The sequence below is a fragment of the Manis javanica genome, chromosome 3 (assembly GCF_040802235.1).
Source record: "Manis javanica isolate MJ-LG chromosome 3, MJ_LKY, whole genome shotgun sequence".
In the NCBI taxonomy this organism is placed as follows: Eukaryota; Metazoa; Chordata; class Mammalia; order Pholidota; family Manidae; genus Manis; species Manis javanica.
Window position 1 is genome coordinate 133552403 of NC_133158.1, and position 24354 is coordinate 133576756.

The 24354-nt window shown below is 38.9% G+C and overlaps 1 protein-coding gene across 1 annotated transcript in view; it reads right to left on the bottom strand.

Annotated features, from left to right (window-relative positions):
- Window positions 1–337: 337 nt before the first annotated feature.
- TMEM212 (transmembrane protein 212) overlaps window positions 338–24354 on the bottom strand; it is a 40868-nt gene continuing 16851 nt past the window's right edge. The window contains 1 exon segment of the mRNA XM_073230478.1: window positions 338–541. Within this exon segment, the coding sequence (XP_073086579.1) occupies window positions 338–541 (204 nt within the window).

A 24354-nucleotide genomic window follows, 5' to 3' on the forward strand; every position in this document is an offset into this window, starting at 1 on the left:
AATCACCAATCCTGTATAAATGTCAATGATAACTCTTACCTGAGAGTATTCCAGCTACTGTTGGAAACCAGAGTTTTTCAGGAAACCTGAGTGTTCAGCCCAGTTGTGTTAATGATTTGGTGGAGTCCCAGGTCTTCTGACCTCTGTGCCTCATTTCTATTCTTATTTTAAACAAATTTTTGTGTAACACCTGCCAGCCAGGTAATTGTGATAGATCCTGATGATAAAATGGAGAGCAAGAGAGACATGGTTGTTGACCCTATGGTGCTTATTGTGTAGTGGAAGTAGACCAAAAACAAATAACTAAATGAAATAATTACAAATGATGGAGAGTCCATCAGAGAGGTGGATAAAGAACATCAAGACCAAACAGAGCGGCATGACAGACAGACACGAACTGGCCAGACAGAAGTGCCTGAGGACCGCCAGCAAAAGGAGCGTTGGGGAGCACCAGGGAGGCTGCCCTGCTGAAGATGCTGAGGGCCAGGTAGGCGTGGGGAGACCAGGCCATGGGTTTCATTTGAAGAGCAGTGGCGAGCCCCTGGAGGGCGTTAAGAAGAGATGAGATGATCCAGGCATGGTTTACAAATATTTCTATATTTCTGTCAGTTTGAAAATTCCATTATTCTGACTATCCCCTTGTGGGTAAAATGGCAGTATTTCCAGAATCTCTTGCTTAGCCTTAGTCCATCTCCATATCAGTAAGAAATTACAAGGGTGAGTGAGGGCATATCTGGACCAGAGAGGTTGGGTGGGCTCCGTTTTTGCAGCCAGGTCACGAGGGACATGGGCGAGCAGAAGTAGACAATTACTAGTGAGCAATAAATGGGTTTCTCCCACTTCATTTCTCCCTTTGACTGATTCTGATTTCAAAGGTATTTTGCCCTGGGTTGGGAAAATATTTTCCTCCCAGTGTTACAGCCCTCTGAGTACTTACAACCAAAGTAGTTCCTTTAATATAAGAGAACATTCCCTAACCTAAAGGACAGTATTTGGATTAAAAAGTACCTTTCAAGGTGTCCACTGGCTTCTCTTCCCACTCCTGTCTCTTTTGCCTGGAATGTCTACCTTTCTACCTTTGTAACAAATTCCCACATCTGAAACATTTTGGCATCTCCCTGCAAATCCCACATCAGAGACTATCACCTACACCTTATTGACTTAGGATGAACTGTGTTCCAACTTGCCTTCAATTTCCTGTAAGCCCAGAGTGTCATCTGACTGAAGCCTCTAGCCCTTGAATCCTAAACTACAATGATTCTTCTCCGTGAAATCATTTACTTTCCCATACCAGTTTCTGGAGAACTGTTTGATAAGCAACTTGTCAAGAAAGAGGGAAGGAATCCAACAAACGTTTGTATTGTGTCCTGTGTCTCCTACAAAGATAAAGTTGTTCTCTCCAAATTATGGCCTCCAAAGACATCCTAAACCCTTTAGGCTTAAGTATTTTAGGATATCCAGTGAGAACTCAGCAAACACCACGTGGCAGGGAACCATAACCACAATGTCTGCTTTTAAACAATTTAACTCATGGGATCTGAGCAAAGAACTGGTCTTTCAAGACTCCATTTCTCACAGAAGTACATGTAATTTCTTCCCCACGCCTTCATTTAGTTTGGCAATATATTACAGCTTGTGCAGTGTTTGTTTTTCCCAGCTGGACTTAAGAACAGGCGAAGGGAATGGCTCTAATACTTTGGGATTTTGTATGGATTGTTCGTGCCCAAAGTCGGCCTTTTCCAGCAGCTGGTAAACAGCTTTAAGTTCCAGAATCCCTTCTTTTTACTTTCATTAGCCTGGAAAGCTGTAAATGTCAGTCTTGTAACTTCCTCGCAAACAGAGCCCATTGGTAAGTCAGTAAAAGCAAGTGGGATGCGTGCTCATGATGAGCATGTTAAGACACTTCATTGCCTTCTTTTCCTAGTCGCAGTGCAAAGACGGCACAGAAAAGAGCCTGCACAGCTTACAGATGAACTGCGCTTTTAAAGCTTGGTTGAAAGATACACTTAGCATTCAACTGAAACATGCAAGTCAGATAAAAGACCTATTTTCATCAGGTTTCCCTATAGTTTAAACAATTTGGAATAATAAGATTGGATTGTTAGGTTAGTGATGAAGACAATTACAGTGTATAGGCTGTCTTCGCGGGGAATGGTTGTGCTGACTCAATAGGAATTAAAAAACAAAATCTCTTTCCTTGCCTTTTACATTTATGCTCAACTTTTCTAAAAATTCTTACTCTGCCTTTTCCTGGAGGATTATGTCTATGTTGAGGATATTGTAAAATTTCAGTCTCTTCAATATTACGTTGTTTTGTTTTTTCTCTAGAATGTTAAGTTCTCCTGGCAAAGTCTTATAATCTGTTTTCCTTGAACCTATAAGAACCTTGTTAACTCTGTGATATGTAGTAAACCAAACATTTGTGTAGTGTCTATCTGCCTAGGAGATAAAGTTGTTCTTGCAATTAAAGTCCTGGAAGACATCAGTAATCTCCTTCTGCTTTACGCATTTCAGGAAAGTTGCCTCAAAAAAAAAAAAAAAAAAGAAAAAGAAAAAGAAAGAAAAATAAAAGTTTTATAAACTCTTCAGATGTATGGAGAATCTCAATCTATTGCAGCAAGATAATGAATACACTCTTGGGGAAATAAAACAATTAAAAAGATGCAGAAATGAAAATGTTGACTATTTTCATTTTCAGCAGTAGCATTACAATAAATATTCTTCTAAATAAAATTTTTTAGATCATACTTTTAAAATAAAAAGTACTACTTGATCCTGCTTGATCTAATGTAGCAATCTCTTCATTTTTCTTAATTTCAAGAGTTGAATTTTTCTAAAAAAAATCCAGCTAATTAATTCCACTAAATTGTTAGAAAGAAGCATTGATTTATAAGAGCATCCTTAGTTTTTGCCAAAGGTTGTGGAAATGACCAGGCTTAATTCCAGATTTTAATAGGCTCTTTTTCCAAATGTTACGAATCCAAATGGCTAAAATTCAATTTTAAAGGCTTCTATCATCACTGAGTTTTGTTTAAAACTTTTCTCCAGGGTTATACCAGTTTGTAAACTATCCTCAAAGCCTCAGTGACCCACAAATTCCCTTGGAGGATTGAAGTGCATTGCCTAAGGAGCAAATGACCTATTTTGTGAAAAACTGTTACATTAAAAAATGCAATTATTATGACAGAATGATTATAAAGAGTGACATCTATTATTTTGTGCATTCTAGTTTTATGCTGGTCTAAGATGCATCTCAGTTTCTTCATTTTCTAAATTAGAATCTCCAGTACATTTAATGTATGGTGGGAGTGGTCCATGTGTGTGTACGGGAGGGGATTGTTAGCTTGACTATGATATGGTTAGTGAAGTCTAAGTCATTTGTTTAATTTGAAATGAAAAGAGCATATAGCAACTTGTGAGACAGTCAAATCTGGAAAAGCCAAACCACTGTTTCCCTAATTTAAATGCCCAGCAAGTTCAGTTGGCTATTATTTATAAGCATCACCTAACATTAATCTAAAATAACCAGCATGGACTCTCTGGCACCTTAATTAAAGGTATATTCCCTTCTTTCCTTTTCCCTCCTCTAGTGCGCTTCCTTAATGTTCATTAGAGAAGATACTACAATTTATGCAGCTAGTTTCTCCTGACCTGTGACCTACTTTTGAATTTGAAATTAGATCTTCAAACTGGTGCTTTCAGCATTGTACCAAAATATTCCACTGATGTGTAATAACTCATTTAATACAAACTATGAATAGCAAAAAAAAACACAAAAAATTGATCATAAGCTGAGAGGCATGGATCTAAAATCTGAACAGAGGAAGTTGAAGGGTCTCTAACAGCATCAGAAACCTATTAGGAGTAGTTGAGAAAGTCACGCTAGTTGTTGCAGGGGTTCGGTGTCAGGCTTGCTTCAGAGGAGCATGAACCTGGCTTTTTGTGCTCTTTTGATAGGATTCTGTGGTTCTGAGATCTGGGAGCCTTGGAATTCCTCAGAAGCAGCCATAATAATCTCTACATTTTTCTGTAGTGCGCCAGGACAGTTGAAAGTTATCAGTACTCTGGTTCCTAAGCAGACTGGGGCTAAAGGAAAGAAGGAAGGAAGAGAAGGGGGGAGGCGGGGAAGAAGGGAGGAAAACAAGGATAACAGAAATTTGTTTAATATTTAAAGGCCCAAAAGTATGGCATATTTACTTCAGAGCACTTACCCCTCCTAATATTTTATGTATTTGCGTGTGTGTGTTTGTGTGCGTAGGTGTGTGTGTGTGTGTGTGTGTGTGTGTGTGTGTGTGTGTGTGAGAGAGAGAGAGAGAGAGAGAGAGAGAGAAAGAGAGAGAGAGAGAGAGAGAAAGAGGGGAGGGGAGAGGAGAATAGGTACAATTGGCCCGTATTCTAACCTTCATTTCACTGACCGCGCACAGTCATCGTAAATTAGTGCTCATTTCCCCCTACCCCCAGTACTCTTAGATACAGTGCTTATCCTGCGTGTCCTCAGAAGCCTTCCATGACCACCCCAGCCCAGGACAGCTTGCCCCTTTGGTCCCTCACTGACTATTTGAACCAGCCATTTGGCCTGTATCAGTAACAGCCTGGTGGTGCCACTTATCTCGTCCCAAGTATATGCCTTATCTGCCCAATTAGATTCAGAGCTCACAAGAGCAAGAACTACTACCTTGTGTTTTGTTTAAAAATTGTAGCCTACATAGAAGCTTAGCACAGTGCTTTACACAGAGTAGTAGGTAGTCAATAAATAGTTGTTGATTTGAATTCAACATTTGAAAAAATAACTTATTTTTCAAGACTACCTTGTTGGCTGAAAGAACAACAAGGTTTAAAAATCTTCATGAGCAGGAAATTTTTCTTTATGGGGAACTGAACTTCAAGGTTCCGATTTGTGTGACTTCGGGTTGAAGGTGATGCCCTTCTGCTCCTGTCATAATGTCTTACATTTAATAGATAAAAGATTCGTCCTTGCTGTAGCATCTATTTCAAATTATGGATTTTAAAAAAAGAGGATTTTTGAGGAGATCTGCGTCAACCTGGTTAAATGCAAGGAAGGAACCAGTTGCTTCCTGGAGTAGCATTATTTGTGCTTCCTACCCCTCTCAATATATCAAAATATCCTTCTTGATTTTCTCTCTTGAAACACCATTTTTCACAGTAGCCAGAGATTTACTTAGGACTAATTTTCCTTCCTGTTTTATTTTTGTCCAGATCAGACCATTCAGCTTAGAGCAGAAGTCAGGGGGTATTTTTTTTTGTATCCTGGATGGGTCTGAAAATAGAGTTTGTCACAACAAGCAGTAATTATGGAGCACTTTATTTGTAAAGTGCTTTCCAATCTTTTACCAGCTATTTTTTGAAACAGTATTGTTGATGTAGGCTACTTATCTTTTGAGTTTCCAGATGGAGAAAGGGCAGAGAGGTTAAGTGGCTTGCCTGAAATTTAATAGTATGTTACTAGTAGTGCTCCGGTATTAATGCTGCCCAATTTCTCAGTGAAAAATGTTATCCATGTTTCCTTTCTAATTTTGAAGGAAAATATAATCTTAGAGTTACCCATTAGCCACTGATGTGTAGGATGTAGAAGTATGTAGTTTTTGGCTTTGTGAAGAGATTAGAAGATACTTTAACAAAATAAGAGTGATTAAAGAAGTTTTAAGTAACTTAGTGAATGAAGAAAATAATTTTGTGGCATAAAGGTGCATATAAAGCTACAATAGGACTCTCTTTTCTCCACAGTGGCCAAATAGTCAAAACCTCAGTTTAAAAGCTAGGAATAAAGCTTTCCTTCACTAAACATTTTTTAGGCAATATGCTTTCTCTTTTATTTGAGATTATTTTCACATTGAAAGAAGTGGGGGGATGGGGTCAGACTGCTGGTGTGGGGTGCAGGGTATTGGGGAAGGTAACCAGTTCTTGCCTGATCTCAGTTTTCATAGGGCAACCCCAGAACCCCATCCAATTGACTCATCACTCCTGAACTCAGTGAATGACCTGGAATGGCCTGGAGCCTTAGATATTTTCATGTCTAAATCCATCTAGGTGAATCATAGATGCTCTTTGGCATAGAACCAAAGGAAGCTATTGTGGGATGTAATTTTGCTCTAAGAAGGCCTCTTGTGTTGTGATTGGCTTCCCTCTTAGGGGATGGACTGCAGCTGGAAAGGTGCACCTGTTAATGAAATGGATTTTACCCAAGAATTTCAGTTTGTGGCTCACCTGCACACATGGAGCAGGGTTACAGGCCTCTATATTATTGGTGAGGCATTGTACAGCACCCCTGTGAATATTCAAATTCTTGTGCCACAAGCCAAGCAGAGCTAAGGAACCCCACTCTTTTTTCCAGTCCACTAACTAAGAATCACCTTGGCCAGGCTTTAAAGGAACCTCATCTTTGGTAGCACTCTGGGAAAGCTGCATGGAGAGTTCCTCTTTTTCTTCTGCTTCTCTATAAATCAAGAAATGTTTTAGAAGGAAGAGAGATTTGCATACCTAGTAACATCTCCACAGTGCAGATATATTCTTGGTTTCATCTTTGAAACTGCTCATCAAGTAGGTGTTGGGAATCCTGATGTATTCGGAGGAAAAAAAACCAGACTAAGCAAACTGCAAAGTCATTCAAAAGTTACTTGTATGGAGGAGATAAGTGCTTTTACTTGAAGCAGCCAGTCTCCTTCATTCTCTGAGAAAAGACTTTCTGGCTACCTTAGTTAAATAAGTTCATAGTGCTCCTCAGAGTTTATGTGGAAGAAAAAGTAAAAGGGCTTTTCTTCAGTCTTTCTGATAACCACACTCATCTCAGGTCTGCATAAAGCCAAATCTTCAGAAATATGGCTTTCCATCCTAGTTACTGTACCAATTAAAATCTAAAAGACTTTATAATACTAATATTGATTTATTTTTTATTACAGTAATTATTCTTTTTTCCCCCTATGTATCATTACAGGCTTATTCAAACAGAGAACACTTTCCTGTGCCAGGAGACGGAGAATCAAATGAAGGAGTCATTTTCGACGTGACATCCCAAAACAATGTCACAAGGACAGTCCGAGGAGAGTATGACCACAAAACACTTTCCTTTTTCATTTCACAGCTGGCATGTTTATTACCTATTTATTTCACTCTTTTTTCTCTGAAACAGTTTGACATTAAAGATCTTTTTCCTTTTTTTAAAGTATGTCTTTAGACTGCGAAGAAGGAAACTGAGAACTTATGGTGGGGCATGTGGCTATGTGTACACTAAAAAAATCCAGCATTTTTACCTCTTTGTATCAGTTTATTTAACTTCCTTTTATGGAGGGCCCTGAGGATAAGGATTAGTTAGTTGGGCATCTACACTACTAGCAGGAAATGATAATAGGTGACATTTATTAGGTGCGGTCTATATCATGGACAATGCGACAACCCCTTCAGTGCTCAGCACATCCCCATGGTAATATGAATACAGCCATGGCAATATAGGGTACTATTATCCTGAGTGAGCAGATAAATGAGTCTGAGCTTGGGGTGGCAGAGAATTGCATGTAGTCACACCACTCATGAGAAGTAGAACTGGAACCAGAACCTTTGCAGTTTTATCCAGAGACAGGTCCTTGGTGCCTCCATGAGCTGCATCTAGCTGCTGTTTGTGGGGAGGCAGGAGAATATCGAGGATGTGCTCCACTATTCACTGAGCACTCCTCTGTAGAGTACTGGAATTCATAAAGTCAAGGATAAAAATATGCACAAAATACTAGGAAAAAAAGTGAAAATTTATGATAAGAATACACATAGATGGTGGGCTGAAAGGATCAAGAGAGAAGGACAGATGTTCTTTATTTTGGTGGACTAAAATTAATATTATTCCTTCAAAGCCTTACAATTGCTGGTTCGGCAGGAAGTGCCAGCCTGCTACTCTCTAGCGCTCGTGACAAGGAGGCCTGGGGTCTCTTCCACACTTACCCATACAATGATTTCAGGAAACCATGAGAACTTTGTCATAGAGGCTGCCACCTTATAGTCTGTGGTTCAGGAACCTAAAGAATGATATAATAACCTTAGGGAAGTTGAGATTTGATAAACTATTAATGTTTTTATGGATTGAGTTATACTGAGAGTCAATGTGCATGCATGTACTGGATATATATGCATGAAAAATGAATCTTGACCCATGTCATATCATACTTCAAAACCAAGTGTGGATGTATTATAGAATTAAATATGAAAGGAAAACCAAAAAAGCTTCTAGAAAATAACATAGGGAAATATCTTTGTGGCTTTTTTTAATATTTATATATTTAAGAGAAATATTTCTTAAAGAGAGCACAAAAACACTAACAAATAAGGGAATAGTTTGGCATATTGGACTTTGATAAAATTAAGGGCTCTGTCATCAAAGGGCACCATTAGAGAATAAAAAGGCAAGCCACAAAATAGAAGAGTATATTTTCACTACATAGTGCTCACAAATGACTCATAGCCAGAACATTTGAAGAACTTCTATAAAAGAGAATTATTTATATATTTATATATAGATAAATAAGTAAGAAATAAAGCAGACAGTGCAGCAAAAAAAATGTGCAGATGACTGGAACAGAAATGTTACAAAATAGATACTCAAATAGACAATAAAAATTATTACCTATCAGGGAAATACAAATGTGATTGCACTTTATCTTTACTTGAGTGGCTAAAATGAAGAGGACTGGCAATATCAAGAGCTAGCAATACCAAGAGTTACAGAGTAATACACATGGCTGGTAGAAACATAAGTGGGTACATTCATTCTAGACAAAAGTTTGGCAGTATTTCCTAAATCAGGACATATGTATATTCTATGGCAAATTATTTCACTCCTAGGTATATATAATAGAAATACATTCCCATGTTTACACAAGATGTGTTCATAGCAACATTATTTATAATAGGTGAAAACTGAGAATATCCCAGTTGATCATCAACAGGAAGAGAAGGAAATGAATTGTAGGTCTGTTCATACAATGGTATATAACTACAGCAATAAACAGGAATGTTCTATCAATACATGTAGCAAGATGGTTGAATTTCACAAATGTGATGCTTAATGAGAGAAGCTAGACACAAAAGAATATATAGCACAAGGTTTTATTTGTATGAAGTTCAAAGACAGGCAAGACTTACTGATGGTAATGGTAATAGAAATTAAGATAGAGGTTATGAAGCATATTCTCAAAAAATGCTACCTTCTCTAGCACAGAGAAGACAAGTAATGATTCTATAGTATCTTACTATGCTGATGGACAGTGACTATAATGGGGTATGTGGTGGGGACTTGATAATAGGGGGAGTCTAGTGACCATAATGTTGCTCATGTAACTGTACATTAATAATACCTAAATAAATAAATAAAAACATATTCAATGAATCTAGGATTTCGATAAAGTAAACAACAACAACAAATGCTACTTTCTCTCTGAAGCTTTACCTAATATTCTCCTTCTGCAATTACAAGGGAATATTATTTCTGTTTCTATTTAGAATTTACATCATTCTTCTTTGCTTAATAGGTTTTTTTAAATGTCTGTTTTCTTCTAAGTCCCATTCCATCATATACATACATACTTACACCGTGCTTCAGTTCAATAAATATATACTCAGATAGTGATAAAGAAAATGAGGTTGAACTTATTTAAGGATTTGCTCAATAAATGTTTTAAAAATAGTATTTTTCCTGAAGTATAACATATATATAAATAAGTACACAAATCATAAACATACAGATCATTTAATTTTCACAAAGTGAAAAAGCTCATGGAATGAACACACAGAACAAAAAATAGCACTTTTTTAGCACCCCAGTTATTACCTCTCCACAAGTAACCAAACCCCAAATCACAAAGTATTATGACCATTTCTCCGAAGTAGGACTGGCCCCTGCCAAAGTATTTGATTCGCATGTCACAACTAATAAAATCACACATATACCAAGATGATTTGAGAAGATTTATCCCATAATGAGGAAGATTTCTGGGGAGAGTAGGGAAAACCTCCCAAGCTGGTCTAAAAAGGACTTGAGAGAACAAGAACAGGAGCGTCCAACTAGCATCAAAGAAAGGAGCACCCAAGGATTTTTCTCCACTTGGGCAGGTGTGGGACAGAAGAGAAGGGGGAGAGCTGGGGCTTAAAAGATGTCAGCAGTCCAATACAAAAAAAACAGAGTCAGACTTTTTATTACATGAAGACAGCTGACATTTATTTCTTGCTCATTCCCATTATGGTTTGAATGGGGGCTCTGGTCCTTGATATCTTTAATGTCAGAGCAACCATTATCTGGATCACTTCTAGTCATTTTAGCCTGCAAGAGAAATAAATAAATAAATAAATAAATAAATAAATAAATAAATAAATAAATAAATAAATAAATAATAGCCAGTCTAACACTGATTGTAAAACTTCAGTCCAGAAGTGACATAAGTCACTGTACTTCTAGTTCATTGACCAAAGCAGGTCACATGACTCTTCTGGATGTACAGGGGTAAGTGGAATGCAACCTACCATGTGTTTAGCAGGAGGATAAGAGGGTAACAGGAAATATTTGATGAATATGCTGTTGTCTACTCCAGGTGGAACTTCCAGGATGAGTAGGGTATTGCTGAGTGAGGAAAGAACAATGTTGAAACTGAAGGAATACCATGAGCAGAGATGCAGAGGGCTGTGGTGTGACTCAACCAGAGAATGCCTAAAATGGACATGTGGGAGATGAGGTTAGAAAGAAGGGTTGGGTTCACTAATAGAGGACCTTGAAAATTCAGTGTTTTGGAATTTAACGTGGGATGGAATGAATCACTTTGAGAGTTACTGAGCATTATTTTCATTAAAATGGTTGAGATAAATAAGAAGTTAGGAAGTTACTGTAATGGTCAGGGATGAGTGGATGTGGTCTGAACTAGGACAGTGGCAGTGGAATTAGAAAAGTGGAGGCTGAGGTTTCTGGAGGTGGATCTCTAACTGGATATGAGGTGAAAATAAATAGTGAAAATTATTCCATTTTCTTCCATCCTGATGACAGGAAGAATGGTGGTGACATTTCATAAGGCCAGAGGACAATATGGGGTAAATTAACAAATGTATTTCTGAAAATGCTGAGTTTCAGATGATAGAAGATTGACTGAATGTTTGTACCCTCTCCAAATTCATATGTAGAAATGCTAATGCCCAAGGTGGTAGTATTAGGATGTAGGGCCTTTGGAAAGTGTTTAGGTGACAAGGGTGGAGCCTTCATGAATGGGATTAATACCCTCACCATCCCTTCTCTTCCCTTTCTGCCATGTGAGGACACAGTGAGAAGAGGCTGCCTATGAACCGTGAGGTGGGTCTTGATCAGACACTGAATCTGCCAGCACCTTGATCCTGGAATTCCAACCTCCAGAGCTGTTGTATAAGCCACCAAGTCTATGGTATTCTGTTATAATAGCCTGAATGGACTAATACAGACATCTAAGTGTAAAGGAATACTAAAAAAAAAAAAATCATTGTTTAGTACCTAAGGACAGAGAAAAGACTGGACTTACATATTATAAAGTCACATCAGATGGAGACAGTTGAGGCCATGGAAGTGCGTCAAGTTGCCCAGTTGAGAGATTCAAAAGTTAGAGGAAAAGAAGATGGAACACTGAACTTTGGAGAGCATCTACATTTAAGGAGCATGCTGAACGTAATAGAAGCTAGTAAAGAAAACCAAGAGGAATCTATCAGAGACAAAGGAGCACAAATTGCAGGGATAGAGATCTAAGAAAAAGGCGAGTGGCTCACAGTGTCTAATGCTGCCAAGAAGACAAGCAACAGGAGCACCAATAAGATGCTATTGAATTTTGCTGTTGAGCAACGACAGTGATATTTGGGACAGCCATTTTAGCAGAGAAGTGGAATGAGACAGCAGGAGGATTATGGAAAAAAGGGGGAATAAGCAAATACAGATTAGTTTTTGGTAAATTTAGGATTGAAAAGAAGGTGAAATATGTATGGGAAAATAGCTTAACAGAAAGGCAGAGTTTCTGGAAAGCTTAGCTGTGTAACTTCACATGCCATCTTATACATTTTCTTTAGCGTAAAGGGTTAGTTAAAAATAAATTATGCTAAAACCTAACTACTAGTCTTGGTAAATTCTAAAATATATCCTCAGTACCTTATAGGTGTTGCTGAGGAGAATTCCACAGGGGTAAGCATGTGACTCAAGAGGGACCAAACAGAACCAGTCCCAGAATTATGTCTGGAGTAACCCATAATTCTTCTGCTGGGTTTGGAAGCTGGCCCAGTGCAAGCGGAAGCTGCCAGTGGACATCTTTCCCATTACATGTGTTAAGCTTGCAGAGAAAATTGCCAACACTGAGGAAAACAGAGAGAGAGAGACAGGGAGACGGAGCCTGAAGATAGAACCCTGGCCCCATGATTCCCCCTTGTCTCGCTGGGTCTGAAGCAAATTCTAAATCTGTTCTTTTCTCTTTTGTAAGCAAATCAATCCCAGATTTTGTTAAAACTAGTTTAATGGGGTGTTCTACCATTTGCACTTGAGTGTCCTAATACATATTATCACCTACAGCCATGTACACACACTCTCCACAAGAGCCTTCTACCTCACCAGTGGGATTTTAAAGAGATTACTATTTGTTAAGATCTGTGAAGCTGGGATTATGAGAATTCTGAATAGAATTGAATGTAACATTTGTATTGCCTTAAAATTTTGATGTGTTTCATTGTAGGAATAGAAAAAATGTAATAAGATAAAAACATTAACTTTTGAGTCATCAGTAACATAGTTCTTTGAGATATTATGGAGAGCACGTGCATCAGCTTATTTAGTTGTTATTTTCCTCAGATGGGGTCTTTAAAAAAAATTAATGACACTACCACTAACAAAAGGATAATTAATATCTTAGATCTTTTTAAGGGAAAACATTTCCATCTTTATGACATGATTGCAAAATTCCAAAATCTAAAAGGATCTTTTCCCACACATGCTGCATGAGCTGGTCTTCCTTATTTGTTTTTGGATTAGTTCCCAATTGACATCAGACACTGCAGTAAGACCCTTTTCTCTTTTGTGTGGTACCAGGCAGCATCAATTTGTGAGTTGCAAATACCCAAACTTTGTTCTGAAGATTAGCCTTAACTAAATTGCCCTGGGGACAAGAGATGAGAAATTCCTCCTCCACAAGCAGAATTAAAAAAAAAATCTAGCTTTCAAAAGGAGCAGGAAGCAGCTTGTCCATAATAAATCACTAGCAAGTAAGCATTCTGAGGAGGAAAAGGTTGATATTAATAGAGGCAGTATTTTTCTTTCACCAGAAAGATCTTTCAGTGATTTTGGAACTGACAGCCTTGAAAACCTAGACAGCTAAGAATCCAAATGCCACAACTTAAGAAGAAATGCTATTGTGTTTTATATACTTGAGCATGCCTCTTCCCCTAATTGGAAGGTAGTTGCATTCAAATGTCCAAATCATCTACGACATTTGTAAGCGCCATACATGTAAGGGTGCAGTTTGCTTTTTGTTTGTATGTCAAGGAGTGTGACTAATCCATTCAATTATTACTGGGAACAAAACATCAATGGGGGTAAAATTGCGACCAGGCAGAGTTGTTCTTTGGACCCTGCATGTAATTATACAGAAATTTTCTTAATACATTATCATATATTAGAAAGAAAAAGGCAGTAGCCAGGGGGTCAGAAGACTGGTTTTAATTCTATCAATTTGGATCCATGGATAATTTAGCTAATCTCTCTGGATCTCAGTTTCCTCTGGATCCCTGTTACAGGGGGTTATGGGGGACGATTCTGTTGAGACTTTGGTTGATGTCCAGCCACTATTGCTATGTAACAAATTACCCCAAGTTTCCTGGCATAAAATAGCACCCATTTTATTGTGCAGATCCTGTGGGTTAGATACTCAGGCAGGGCTCAGCGGGACAATTATTTTGCTTCTCGAGGCAATTACTAAGGTCACTCAAAGGTACTAAGCTGGCAGACAAGATGGTCTGGAGGGTTCAAGATAACTTCACCTACATTTCTTGGCAGAGATGAGCTCAGTCTGTTAACTGGAACACCTATACGTGGGTGATCCAACATGCTGGCTTTGCCAAGCTGATTATCTCAAGGCAGTCAATGTTCTTACACCATACCTAGCTTCTCCCAGAGCAAGCATACCAAGAAAAGCAAGTGGTTCCAGCCAAGCCTTGGAAATAACACACCATCTTCTTAGGTGCACTGTTTGTCCTGTGGCTGCTGAGACTCAAAGGCAAAGCATATAGATCCCACCTTTTGAAACCACCACACCTATCTACCTTTAAGGTCCCAAATATTATTTCTCATTATTCTTCTCCACACTGTGTCCATTTCCATCTTCCTTCCTTTCTTCATCAAAAATTTTAGTCCCTACTCTGGGTCAGCCATATCAGGCAGCCTACAATAATACTGAAGGAGAAAACCGAAACATAATCCCTGCCCTTATGAAGTTATAGCCCAATGAGGAACACACACATAAATCAAATGCAGGTTAGTATATAGTTACAAAGTCTTTTAAGTGCTATGAAGGAAATGTACAAGGATCTCTGCAGTTCCATGGCAGAGAGACCTGTTTCAATCAAGGTGGGGAGGCTTCTCTGAGGAAGGAATGTTTACATTGGTATCTAAAGAATGTGTTGGAGTTGGCTAGGTGAAGAGTTATCGATACATGCCATGCACAAGACTTCTTTTTGTTTCCCTGTTGCCCCTAAATCTCTAAATTTAGAAGACCCTTTCTTTCTACCTTACTTGATTTCTCCTTGGCAGTCATTCATTACAGAAGTTACTTTGATACTAATATTGAATATGTATTCGGTCTCTTACTGTTCTTATCAACATCTACTGGCTCCCTACTGTCAGCGGAATAGAATCAGCAAGCCTAACATGGCATTGGAGACCATATGTGTTGGCTCCATGCTAACTTCCTGGGTTCATCTCCACTACCCTTTTTGGATTCCATGCACTAGCCATACCAGTCGGCTTGCTATTCCCAGGACGTGAATTAATTTTCATGCCTGTGTGTTTTTGTTCTCACTGATTTCACTTTCTGAGGTGATCTTCCCCTTTGCCTCCACCATAAAATGTTTTTCATTTTCCCGGGTGTTGCTCAAGGGCCACCTCCTTTATGAAGACTTTCCTAATCCCTGGGCATAATTACTCTATCCTCTGCTCTATTCTCTGTAGGCCTTTGCTAATATTGCTTTTCCATTCTGCTTTGTCACCTATTTCCTCACTCCCATTAAATTTTAAGATCTTCCAAGACAGGAACCATTAAGAAATCATGCCTCTATTCTCAAAAGTGCCTACCACAGCACTTTCCCCAGAGTGAGCACTCAATAGTTGTTTGCAGAATGAATGAATGAATATGTATCATTTTAATCAGGGTATAAGGCTATAAAGTGCTACTTCTTTGTATGCTCAGCATTTAGCATAGTGGATAGTACCCAATATTGATGTTTCACTGTAAATAAGCTTGTAACTTTCATATGTATACTTTTCTATTGATATACCTTTGATATACAATCTTATATTGGTTTCAAATATACAACACAGTGGTTCAACAGCTACCCATATTATTAAATCCTCAGCCCTACTAGTGCAGTTACTATTTGTCAACATAGGAAGATGTTTTAAGTACCACTGAACCTAATAAAATATTTTGCACACAATACTGGTTGTATTTTTAAGTGCTTCCATTAAAGTATAAATTCTCTAAAGCAGGAATTGTGTTTTCCCTGTACCTGTGTCTTTTTTACTCCCAGTTATTTGTCTTATGTATAAATCACTGATATGAAATAAAAATGCTTGCAAACTATTTCTTTTTGAACTTTTGAATAAGTTCAAAAGTTATTCAGATTCTTTTCACATTTATTATACACATATCATTGTGCTAAGCGATGTGTGAGTATAGGCATATATCTCCTAATATACTAAAATCGTGTAAATTCGGTTTGCAATGGATTTGGATATGCTCTGAAGGAAGTGATCTATCCTGAAAAGTAACCACTTTTAGCAAGTCTTTGCTGTAACTCAATAATCCTTAAGTAGGTGCCAGTCTTGTCCTTCAGGATTGCCATTATACCAGTGTTTCCTCTGTACTTATTTGCACAATACCTTTTGTTATTTTTGAAAAGGATAGTTAGTGGTGACTATCTGTGTGGGGTGGTAGAGCCAGAGGTTAGAAGTAGAATTAAGTCATAAAATGACAGTTAGAGCTAGAAGGGGCTAGAGGACTAGTAAGACAGCTCCTTTATTCTACAGATGGGGAAGTGAGGTTCAAGTTCATACCCTTGCCTTTGTACCCTACAATGGTCAGTTTTTGAGAGCCTGATATAAAAGAGACTTCAGGAATTAGAGGAAGCACAAAGTTTATTGACTGTTTTTCCTTAGAGGGTCTTTTCCGAATAGCACTGTTCTGGGACACACCTGTTGGATCCCAGTCAGAGTTTAGGAAGCACACACTTATTTATACCACAAATGACATCAGCCATCCATCTTGGAAGCAATAGTGCTCATCCTCACAGCTTCTCAGCAGTTGCTAAGATGTCCCCTGATTTCACCGACCTCTGTGTGTCCTGGAGCCTTGACCTTTAAGGCTCCTTGGTGCCAGAATGTCTGCAGCTATAGGATCAAAGACCCTCAGAGGAAAAAATCCACTCTTAACTGAGATGAAGATGGGGTGAGTTATTAGGAAAACTAGCTATATGTCCCAGACCCTTCATCATCTGGAAAATGCTTGAACTGTATCCCAAATATAAACATCAGGCCCTAAGACCTAAACACAGCACAAGCCAGAGACAGTCTCCTACCGGCCCTCCAAAAAGGACTTGATGGGCCGGGCAGATGGTAAATGCTTAATAAATAATCTGTGAAATAAACAAACGAATTAGTGGCATGAAGTGAAAGATGCAAATATAGCAAAACTGTTAAAAGGAAAAGATCAAGCGACAGGTTAAAAATTAAAAAATAAGGGGTTAGGTATTTAAATATAAGTCCTGAATCTAAATTTGGTCTCCAGCTTCCTGGCTAGCAAGGCAAAAAGGGCAGTACAGTGGGCTTCACCTAGTTGTCATTGTGGAAGAGAACACAACCTGGCAGTGTACCACGTGTTTCCCTGTCTTGGAGAGGAATGAGTTGCGGAGAACTCTCCACTAACCAAAGTGCCATTTGTGTCTTGAGGACATGGGAAGATTCTTCCTTGGTTTGCAGCCAAAGTTATTGTTTGCAATAGCTTGGTAATACCCTTCCCAAGTGGTGGTTGTACAAAATATCTACTTAAAGAGAATAACTTCATTTTGGTAACCATTCCCTAGCTGCCTGTAACTGCTGTTTCTTCACAGTCCTCAGCCAAGACCTACTGTTTGAAGCTGAACCTCAGAGCATTCTTAAAATATTTTCTAAGCCATCTCCACTTGCAGATGCCCTTCCTCTGTGAGTCGTATAGAGATAGATGCTAGGATACTTTCACAGTCTACTATACTTAGCATGGTTTATAATCCTTGCCTATGTTATCTTAGGCACCCCCTTAAGAATTCCTTAACAAATAAAGTAACCTTAGTAGAATAAAATCCTTGTTGATTGATTGATCTGAGACTTGCAGTGCACTCAGCCCAATCTCACTTTACAGCTCTCTGCTCTGGCTCCCTCCACCTAGTCTGTTCATTCCGTTTAGATATTTTCTCCTTTTTATGGCCAAGTTCCATATTTTTCCTCCTGCTATTTGCTTTGTCTATGATAGCATCCATCTCCCTATCTGCAGTCATAATTCAGATTTGAGCTTATCTTCCTCATGATATTTGCCAAACAAAGCATTTGAGGGTTTGTACACTTTAAATTCTCTTTTTAATGTGTCTGCCACATATTTCATTTAGTCCCAGAACTTTAGAGCTAAATAATTTGGCTCCTTCATTTTATAGATGAGAAAGCAAGACCCAAAAAGGTGAAATGGTTTGTTTTTCAGTCCTTAGCCTGGTAAATGTTGAGCCCATTCAAACTTATTTGAGGTGTTTATTTCTGTGTCACCTATGTTTTGTGACCTAGGAGATTTCATTTCCTAATTCATTGTACTTTGTCTCCTGGAGGTGTGTACATATTCTTAATCAATAATAAATTAATGGCCCAAGTGAATTAGTCACATCATCATTTATTTTATATTCTGCTTCAAATTAAAAGAATTAATGAATTAATAAATAAATTGGACCACTTTAAAGTATATATAAAATGCAAGAAGTCTTTCAGTCTTTTGGTTAGTTCATGGCAGAATTGATAACAGATGAGTTTTTTCATTTTTCTGTACCAGTTTTATCATTATAGCATATCAATTACAAATACCTTTTTAAAAATCAAATTCTGACATTTCTTTCTACTAAAAATATCTGTTTTAAAACTCTGATTTTTAAAAAAAACACCACAAAGTAAAGAATCTATCCACACAGGTAAATTTGCTCTTCTACGATGCCAAATGGGCAAAAGGGGTCTTATTTATAAGAAGTAGATTTATAGAATAGAAAAACAATTCAGTCTTTGCAGAAGCCTCTACAAACGGGAGATGTGAGAAGTGCTCAGAACAAAGAAGGGGTCAACCCTAAAAAATACAAAAAGCTTTGATCTTTCTCCCTGCCTAGAGCAAGGTGAAAGGGTAGAGCCTTAAACAAGTCTGATCTGTGTATTTAAGTTAAACAACACTTTCAACATGTATGGGCAAGTGGTAGGGTTACTTTAATGGTGAAAAATACAGGCTCCAGATCTTGTGGTTCTACAAATATACCAAACATGAAATAAAGGTTAAACCATGGAAAATAATGAGTCCTAAAAGGTACTGATTAGATAAGAATGCAAATTTGGCAGAGCAATAAAACCTCAGTCATTTCAGACACACTACATTTTTGCCCATAATTAAAGTTCTATCCTCCCTTTGAGGCTTCTTATGCTTCCTAGCCTTGAACCACTGATACAGCTGACAGACCATGGAAAGGGTGGCTCCTTCCTGAAGACCCACTCGGTTGAAAGAACGCCCCAGGACAATGAAGGAAAGATGCTACAGCTGTGCTTGCATTTGGACTCAGCCTAGGGAAATGTATGAGCCCTTCAGATACTTGCTGATTTTTCCAGAGATAGCCTATCTGTCACTGCACAGTCCATCCAGTAACTGTGTCCTGATTTATTGACGCACTCCCGATCCGTGAGCACTGGACAAACAGTGCCTCCGAGCAACCCCGACACTGATCCTCTCAGTTGCCATGGAGAGCTAAAATCTGTCTGGCAAACTTAGCACAAAATCTAGAAACATTGCTTCTAGTGTGTAGATCCATCAGGACACCAGGACTTTACCTTTCTGAAGTCTTTTGTAGTGGAAGTATCTCACTCCTGCTTACTCTCTTCCACTGCCAGGAAAGTGACTTAGTATTACTTTTGTTTTGAAATGGACAAAAGAAGTTTCAGGAAGCAGTTCCCTGCTGGCCTATCTGTAGCCATTGCTTGGCACATTCCACTAACTTGATGTGGAGTCCCAGTGTATGTGATTCAGATCTCTGGGTCTCAAGGGCTGGAGCAGGTCTGTCTGCATGTGGAGCCCAGGGCAGGGTCTACTATGTGGGGGACCAGTTGTGCCACTGTGGCCATGCGTTTGAAACCCAGCCAGACTTGAAACCCAGCCTAGAGGTCCAAGCCACGGAGCTCACCAAGCTCACCAGGCCATGGTCCTCACGCAGCTAGTGTTGGCTCATGGGAAGCACTGGTTATAAATCCACAAGAGGCTCCCCATATGCAGGGATTACCCTGCCAGGAGACTCATTTGGCCCAAATTCACAGTCAGGCAGGTCTTCAAACGTGCACTTCTGGAGATACCTCTAAAAGTTGTTGCACCTATAATTATGGAGACACAGGATTAAAAACAGAAGGCTCATTCATCATTCAGTTGAGACTTGTGTCCCAAGACCACCTCTCACCGGAGAAGAGACATTTGTGCGAACCAGAAAAACACAGATACTGCACAGTAGCAGCCAGCAACTGGCCATCAGAGAGGGAGCCAGCTTTAATCGATGCTCTTCCCTTTGGCCTCCAGGCGCGATCATCTCTGGTGGCTCTGTCTATATGTCACATTTAACAGCAGATCTGGAAACTATTGTGTAGAGGCAATATTATATAATTTTCTTGCTTTAAAATGTTAATTCTTTGAACAACCAGAAATATTCCACCATGTTTGTAACTAAATCCTAGCACACTTTCATTTGAAGTGTATCAGGACTGTTACAAAATGGAAGCAGCTTGGCTCCCTCTCTCTGACCTCTAAGAAGCCCAGTCAAGGAGCAGGAGAGAGGGAAGTAGGAGCTGGCACGAGGCAGGCGTGAGACCTTCCACTGCAAACACGGCCGCTGACTGAGGCTGTCAGTTAGAACCATTTTTCCTGCAGGAAATGTCATTGCTTCATTGCATTGAAAGAAAATGATGTCATAGTGTGGGGCCCAGATCCATTTCCTGACTTTTAACCTGAGTCTTGTAACCTTTTTCAGCTGTTCTGTGCTTGGAGAAAATGAAACACATTGAAATGTAAAAGCCAGCATGTCTCCTAAAGGCTTTTGAGGCCCCAGGGCGGGGTTAACTTCTGCATATATATTAATGATCAAAACACAGTTTTGTTTGGGTGTCACATCCTGGATATGGCATGGACCCAGTGCCTCGGAAAGCAAATGGAAAGGAAACAGTCTTCAGGATGTGTCTGTAATTTCTTGGCAGAAGCCCTTCTTTCTCCTCTATCGAGTTTAATTAGTGGGGACAATGTTAAATTCAATTAGAATGCTTTGCTGAGTTTTTGTTGTGGTGGTGTTTTTTGTTGTTAAATTCTTTGTGAAAATGAATAATGGTCCCTGAACTGATATTTTAAATCTTGTATTCTGCACAGAATTGGTTACAACCCCTGACTAAATGACATTATTAAGCTATTTCCTGGAATGTCAAAGGCTGAAATTGCCCTGTCAAGAACGACTCTGTTCTTTCAGGGATTTCAGAGAGCAAGGGCTCAGATTGCATTCTTGTTCTGTTATTATAAGTCTTTCCCTGGCAGGAAACCACTGGGTCTCAGAGAATTTGCATATACCCAATGAGAGTGATCCACTGTTCTATGGAGGTTTTGAAGACTGCATGACAACACTGTGGAAGAATCTCAGATGGAGAAAGGGGATTTTTTTTTTCCCTTTCCCTAAGCCCCATTTTAAATAGTTTCCTTCCCACAAGCTGATGTGTCCACATTCAAAGAGTCATGAGTAACCCAGCCTATTTTCCTGCCTTGGCCTCTGTCACTAGACCAGTAATATCAACAGCCACACAAAACTGGAAACAGGCTGTTTAAAGCAAAGATGCTTATTCCTTCCGGTTTGTAAGACAGACTTTTTCAGCATGAGATGGTGAGCCTTAACAATTTATTCTCCCAGGCAAGCACAGAGCAAAATGTCTACTCATTTCTTTGTGAATGCAAAGGCAAGAAATCACACCACATATTTCTTGATATCTGAATATAATTTTTAACAGGTTATACATGAGATTCCAGTTAACCTAAAACACTTGATATTGGATCTACTTTACTTATGCATCCATTTGAAATCTCCAGAATTGTGCACATTTTGTTGAGAGCAAAAGTTCTGGAAGGAACTGTTGGACTGAATGGTTCTACAGTTGGTGCTGTGGTGGCTAGAACTCGAATAATTGATAAAACTCCCAACAGGCACATTAAATCTTCAGAATAGAGTGGGATACAAATAAAGAAGCAAAATGTAAGTAAATAAATAAACAGCCAGGCTGCTCAATACTGGGTGGGAATGCTCAAATATCATTAAAATGAATTCAGACAATGTTAAAATTAATTAATGGTGGTAATCTGGAAAACCACCAGGCCCAGGACTAGATATCTTATAGCTGCATTAAGTGATAGATAAACATCTCATTGAAAAGCTGAGGACTGGCAGGCACCTATAGGACTTCAGACACCAACAACTGAGCTGTGCCATCTTGAGCATGTCACTTAACCTCTCTGAATATCATATTTTTCATGATATGTCTAAAGAGTTAGAGCTAAAATTTTTATTTTGTACTTGTTCATTCTCAAACGTATGTATAGACAAATGTCTGTAAATGGATATTCATAGATATCTGATAAATGTGTTGAATCAATAACCCTAGACACTATTTTTGAGTGCTTAAGATGTATTAGATTTTCCTATTAAGTGCTTTATCTGTATGAATAGTATCATTGAATTCTCTCAGTAAGCCTGGGAATTAGCTGCCCTCTGCTCCGTTTGACCAAGAAGCAATTGAGGCTATTGCCTAAAATGACAGAGGGCCAGGATCTGATTCCAGGTGTTCCTCATTCCAAAGTCCCACCCACTTTCTGCTACACTATACCAGTGCTTCTTAGACTTTAGTATGCATCAGAGTCACCCAGACTAAGGCTTCCTAAAACAGATGTTTGGGACCCAACCCAAGAGCTTCCAGTTCTTACAAGTTCCCTGGCAACGCTGATACTGCTCTTCTGGGGTCACATTTGAGAACCACTACATTGTGCTCTTAAGAGCTCCCAGTGCAGGACCAAGACACAGCGAATATAAGAAGCAGATCCCCTGGGCAAATTAAGAAAGACCTTTTACCTTTGGAGCCACTCAACTGCTCAGCGGGGTTGCCTCTTGGGAACTGTTATGATGTTGGAGGCACAGAGATCTTAGGACATTTGATGAGAAGTTGGCCTAAAGAACCTTTAAGGTCCCTTCTCACAACTGTCATGCATGCCAAAAACAAGCTTCGGAGAGGCCGGGAGGGATACCCCTACTGCCCCTGCAGGGGATCCTTCTCCTTATGGCCAATACTCAATGTTTTAATTGTGTTTGAAGATCTAGAGTCACTTAGGGAAATCCTGAGAAAAACGTTTCTTTAATTTAGGTAACATGGAATTACAGTTTAATGAAACACCACACGAGGAACAAAAAGAATTTAAAGAACATATTCATTCACTGCAAATTTATATTTCAGATTTTTATATTTCTATGACAATAGTGATAGAATTTCAGATTTTTAAATCATAGCATGTAACTTGGAAAAAACAAGGTTAATAATCCAAAAGGGCTGAAGTGTGCAATTATTCCATTTTTATTTTTTAGGAACATAGAGGAAGAAGTTTAAAGATCAGAACTACTTTGCAAACATTTCAGGATAATGACCATAATAGAACAAATTTAAGAGGAACATTGCTTCAAATTTATTGTCCATTCTTTTGACCCTAGAAAGAAAAAAAAGAAAAAAGTAGTGTTTATTTCTACAATTTATCAAAGAAAATAAAATGTCACTTCTGACATTTAATTTGGCCCTTTTTATGTCACAGGGACCCAGTGAAGGATGACTCAAGTAACAGCATTGTGGTACCACTTAAGGATTTAAGAGGAACCACCAGAGAGGACAAAATTGGTGATGCTGGGGTGGAGGAATGGCAGGAAGATATAAAAAAGAAATACACGTGTAATAAATATCTGGCATAAGCATAAAACACTCCAGAAGAACCATTGCGTTTGTGGGCAGGGCTGCCTACGCAGTGAGGAATCTCTGTTGAGGATCTCTTTTGGTCACTTGCTGTTTGTTTTGTCTGGTTTGGGGATTTTCAAAAATTAAGAGAAGGTTAAAGGGCACTTTCTGAAATCTTTGAATGAGAGCCAAGAATTTAAATTTGATTAGAAGCAAGGGCAAGATAGCAAACATGTCTTGAGTACCTATCAAGGGCCAAGCCCGGCTCTTAAGAGTAATGATATCATTTCATTTTGCAACGTGTGAGGTAGGTGTTATCTATCTTTTACAAATGAAGAGTCTTGGGCCCAGAGAGGCTCAGAATTGACTTGCTCAAAGCTACTCAGATGGTAGGTGATAGAAGAAACAATTGGCCCTCAAACTGTCTCACTTCAAAAGCACCTGACATTTCAGGCTCCCCATGTGTCATCAACACTGCTGAAAGCAATTCTTCTACCCCTTGGTATGGAGATTCTAATCTACTTCAACTCGGTATTCTTCTTGGGTGTCATAACCATACTAAATTCTCCCATGACATGGGAATTGTTTTTAAATTTGAAATATTTCTGCTGTAGGTTTAGGTAAGATATTTAACTATGGCTATGAAGACATGAAAATGACACCTAGTATTGTGACCTGCTACTCTGCCACTTTCGACTTACACACTCCCAGTCCCACCTTCCGTGCTTACCGTAGACAGTCCCTGTCCTCAAGGAGCTCACATTCTTGGGCGGGTGCTGAATATATGTGGGTGTCACCTACAGAGATTTGACTGTGTCCTGAGCTTA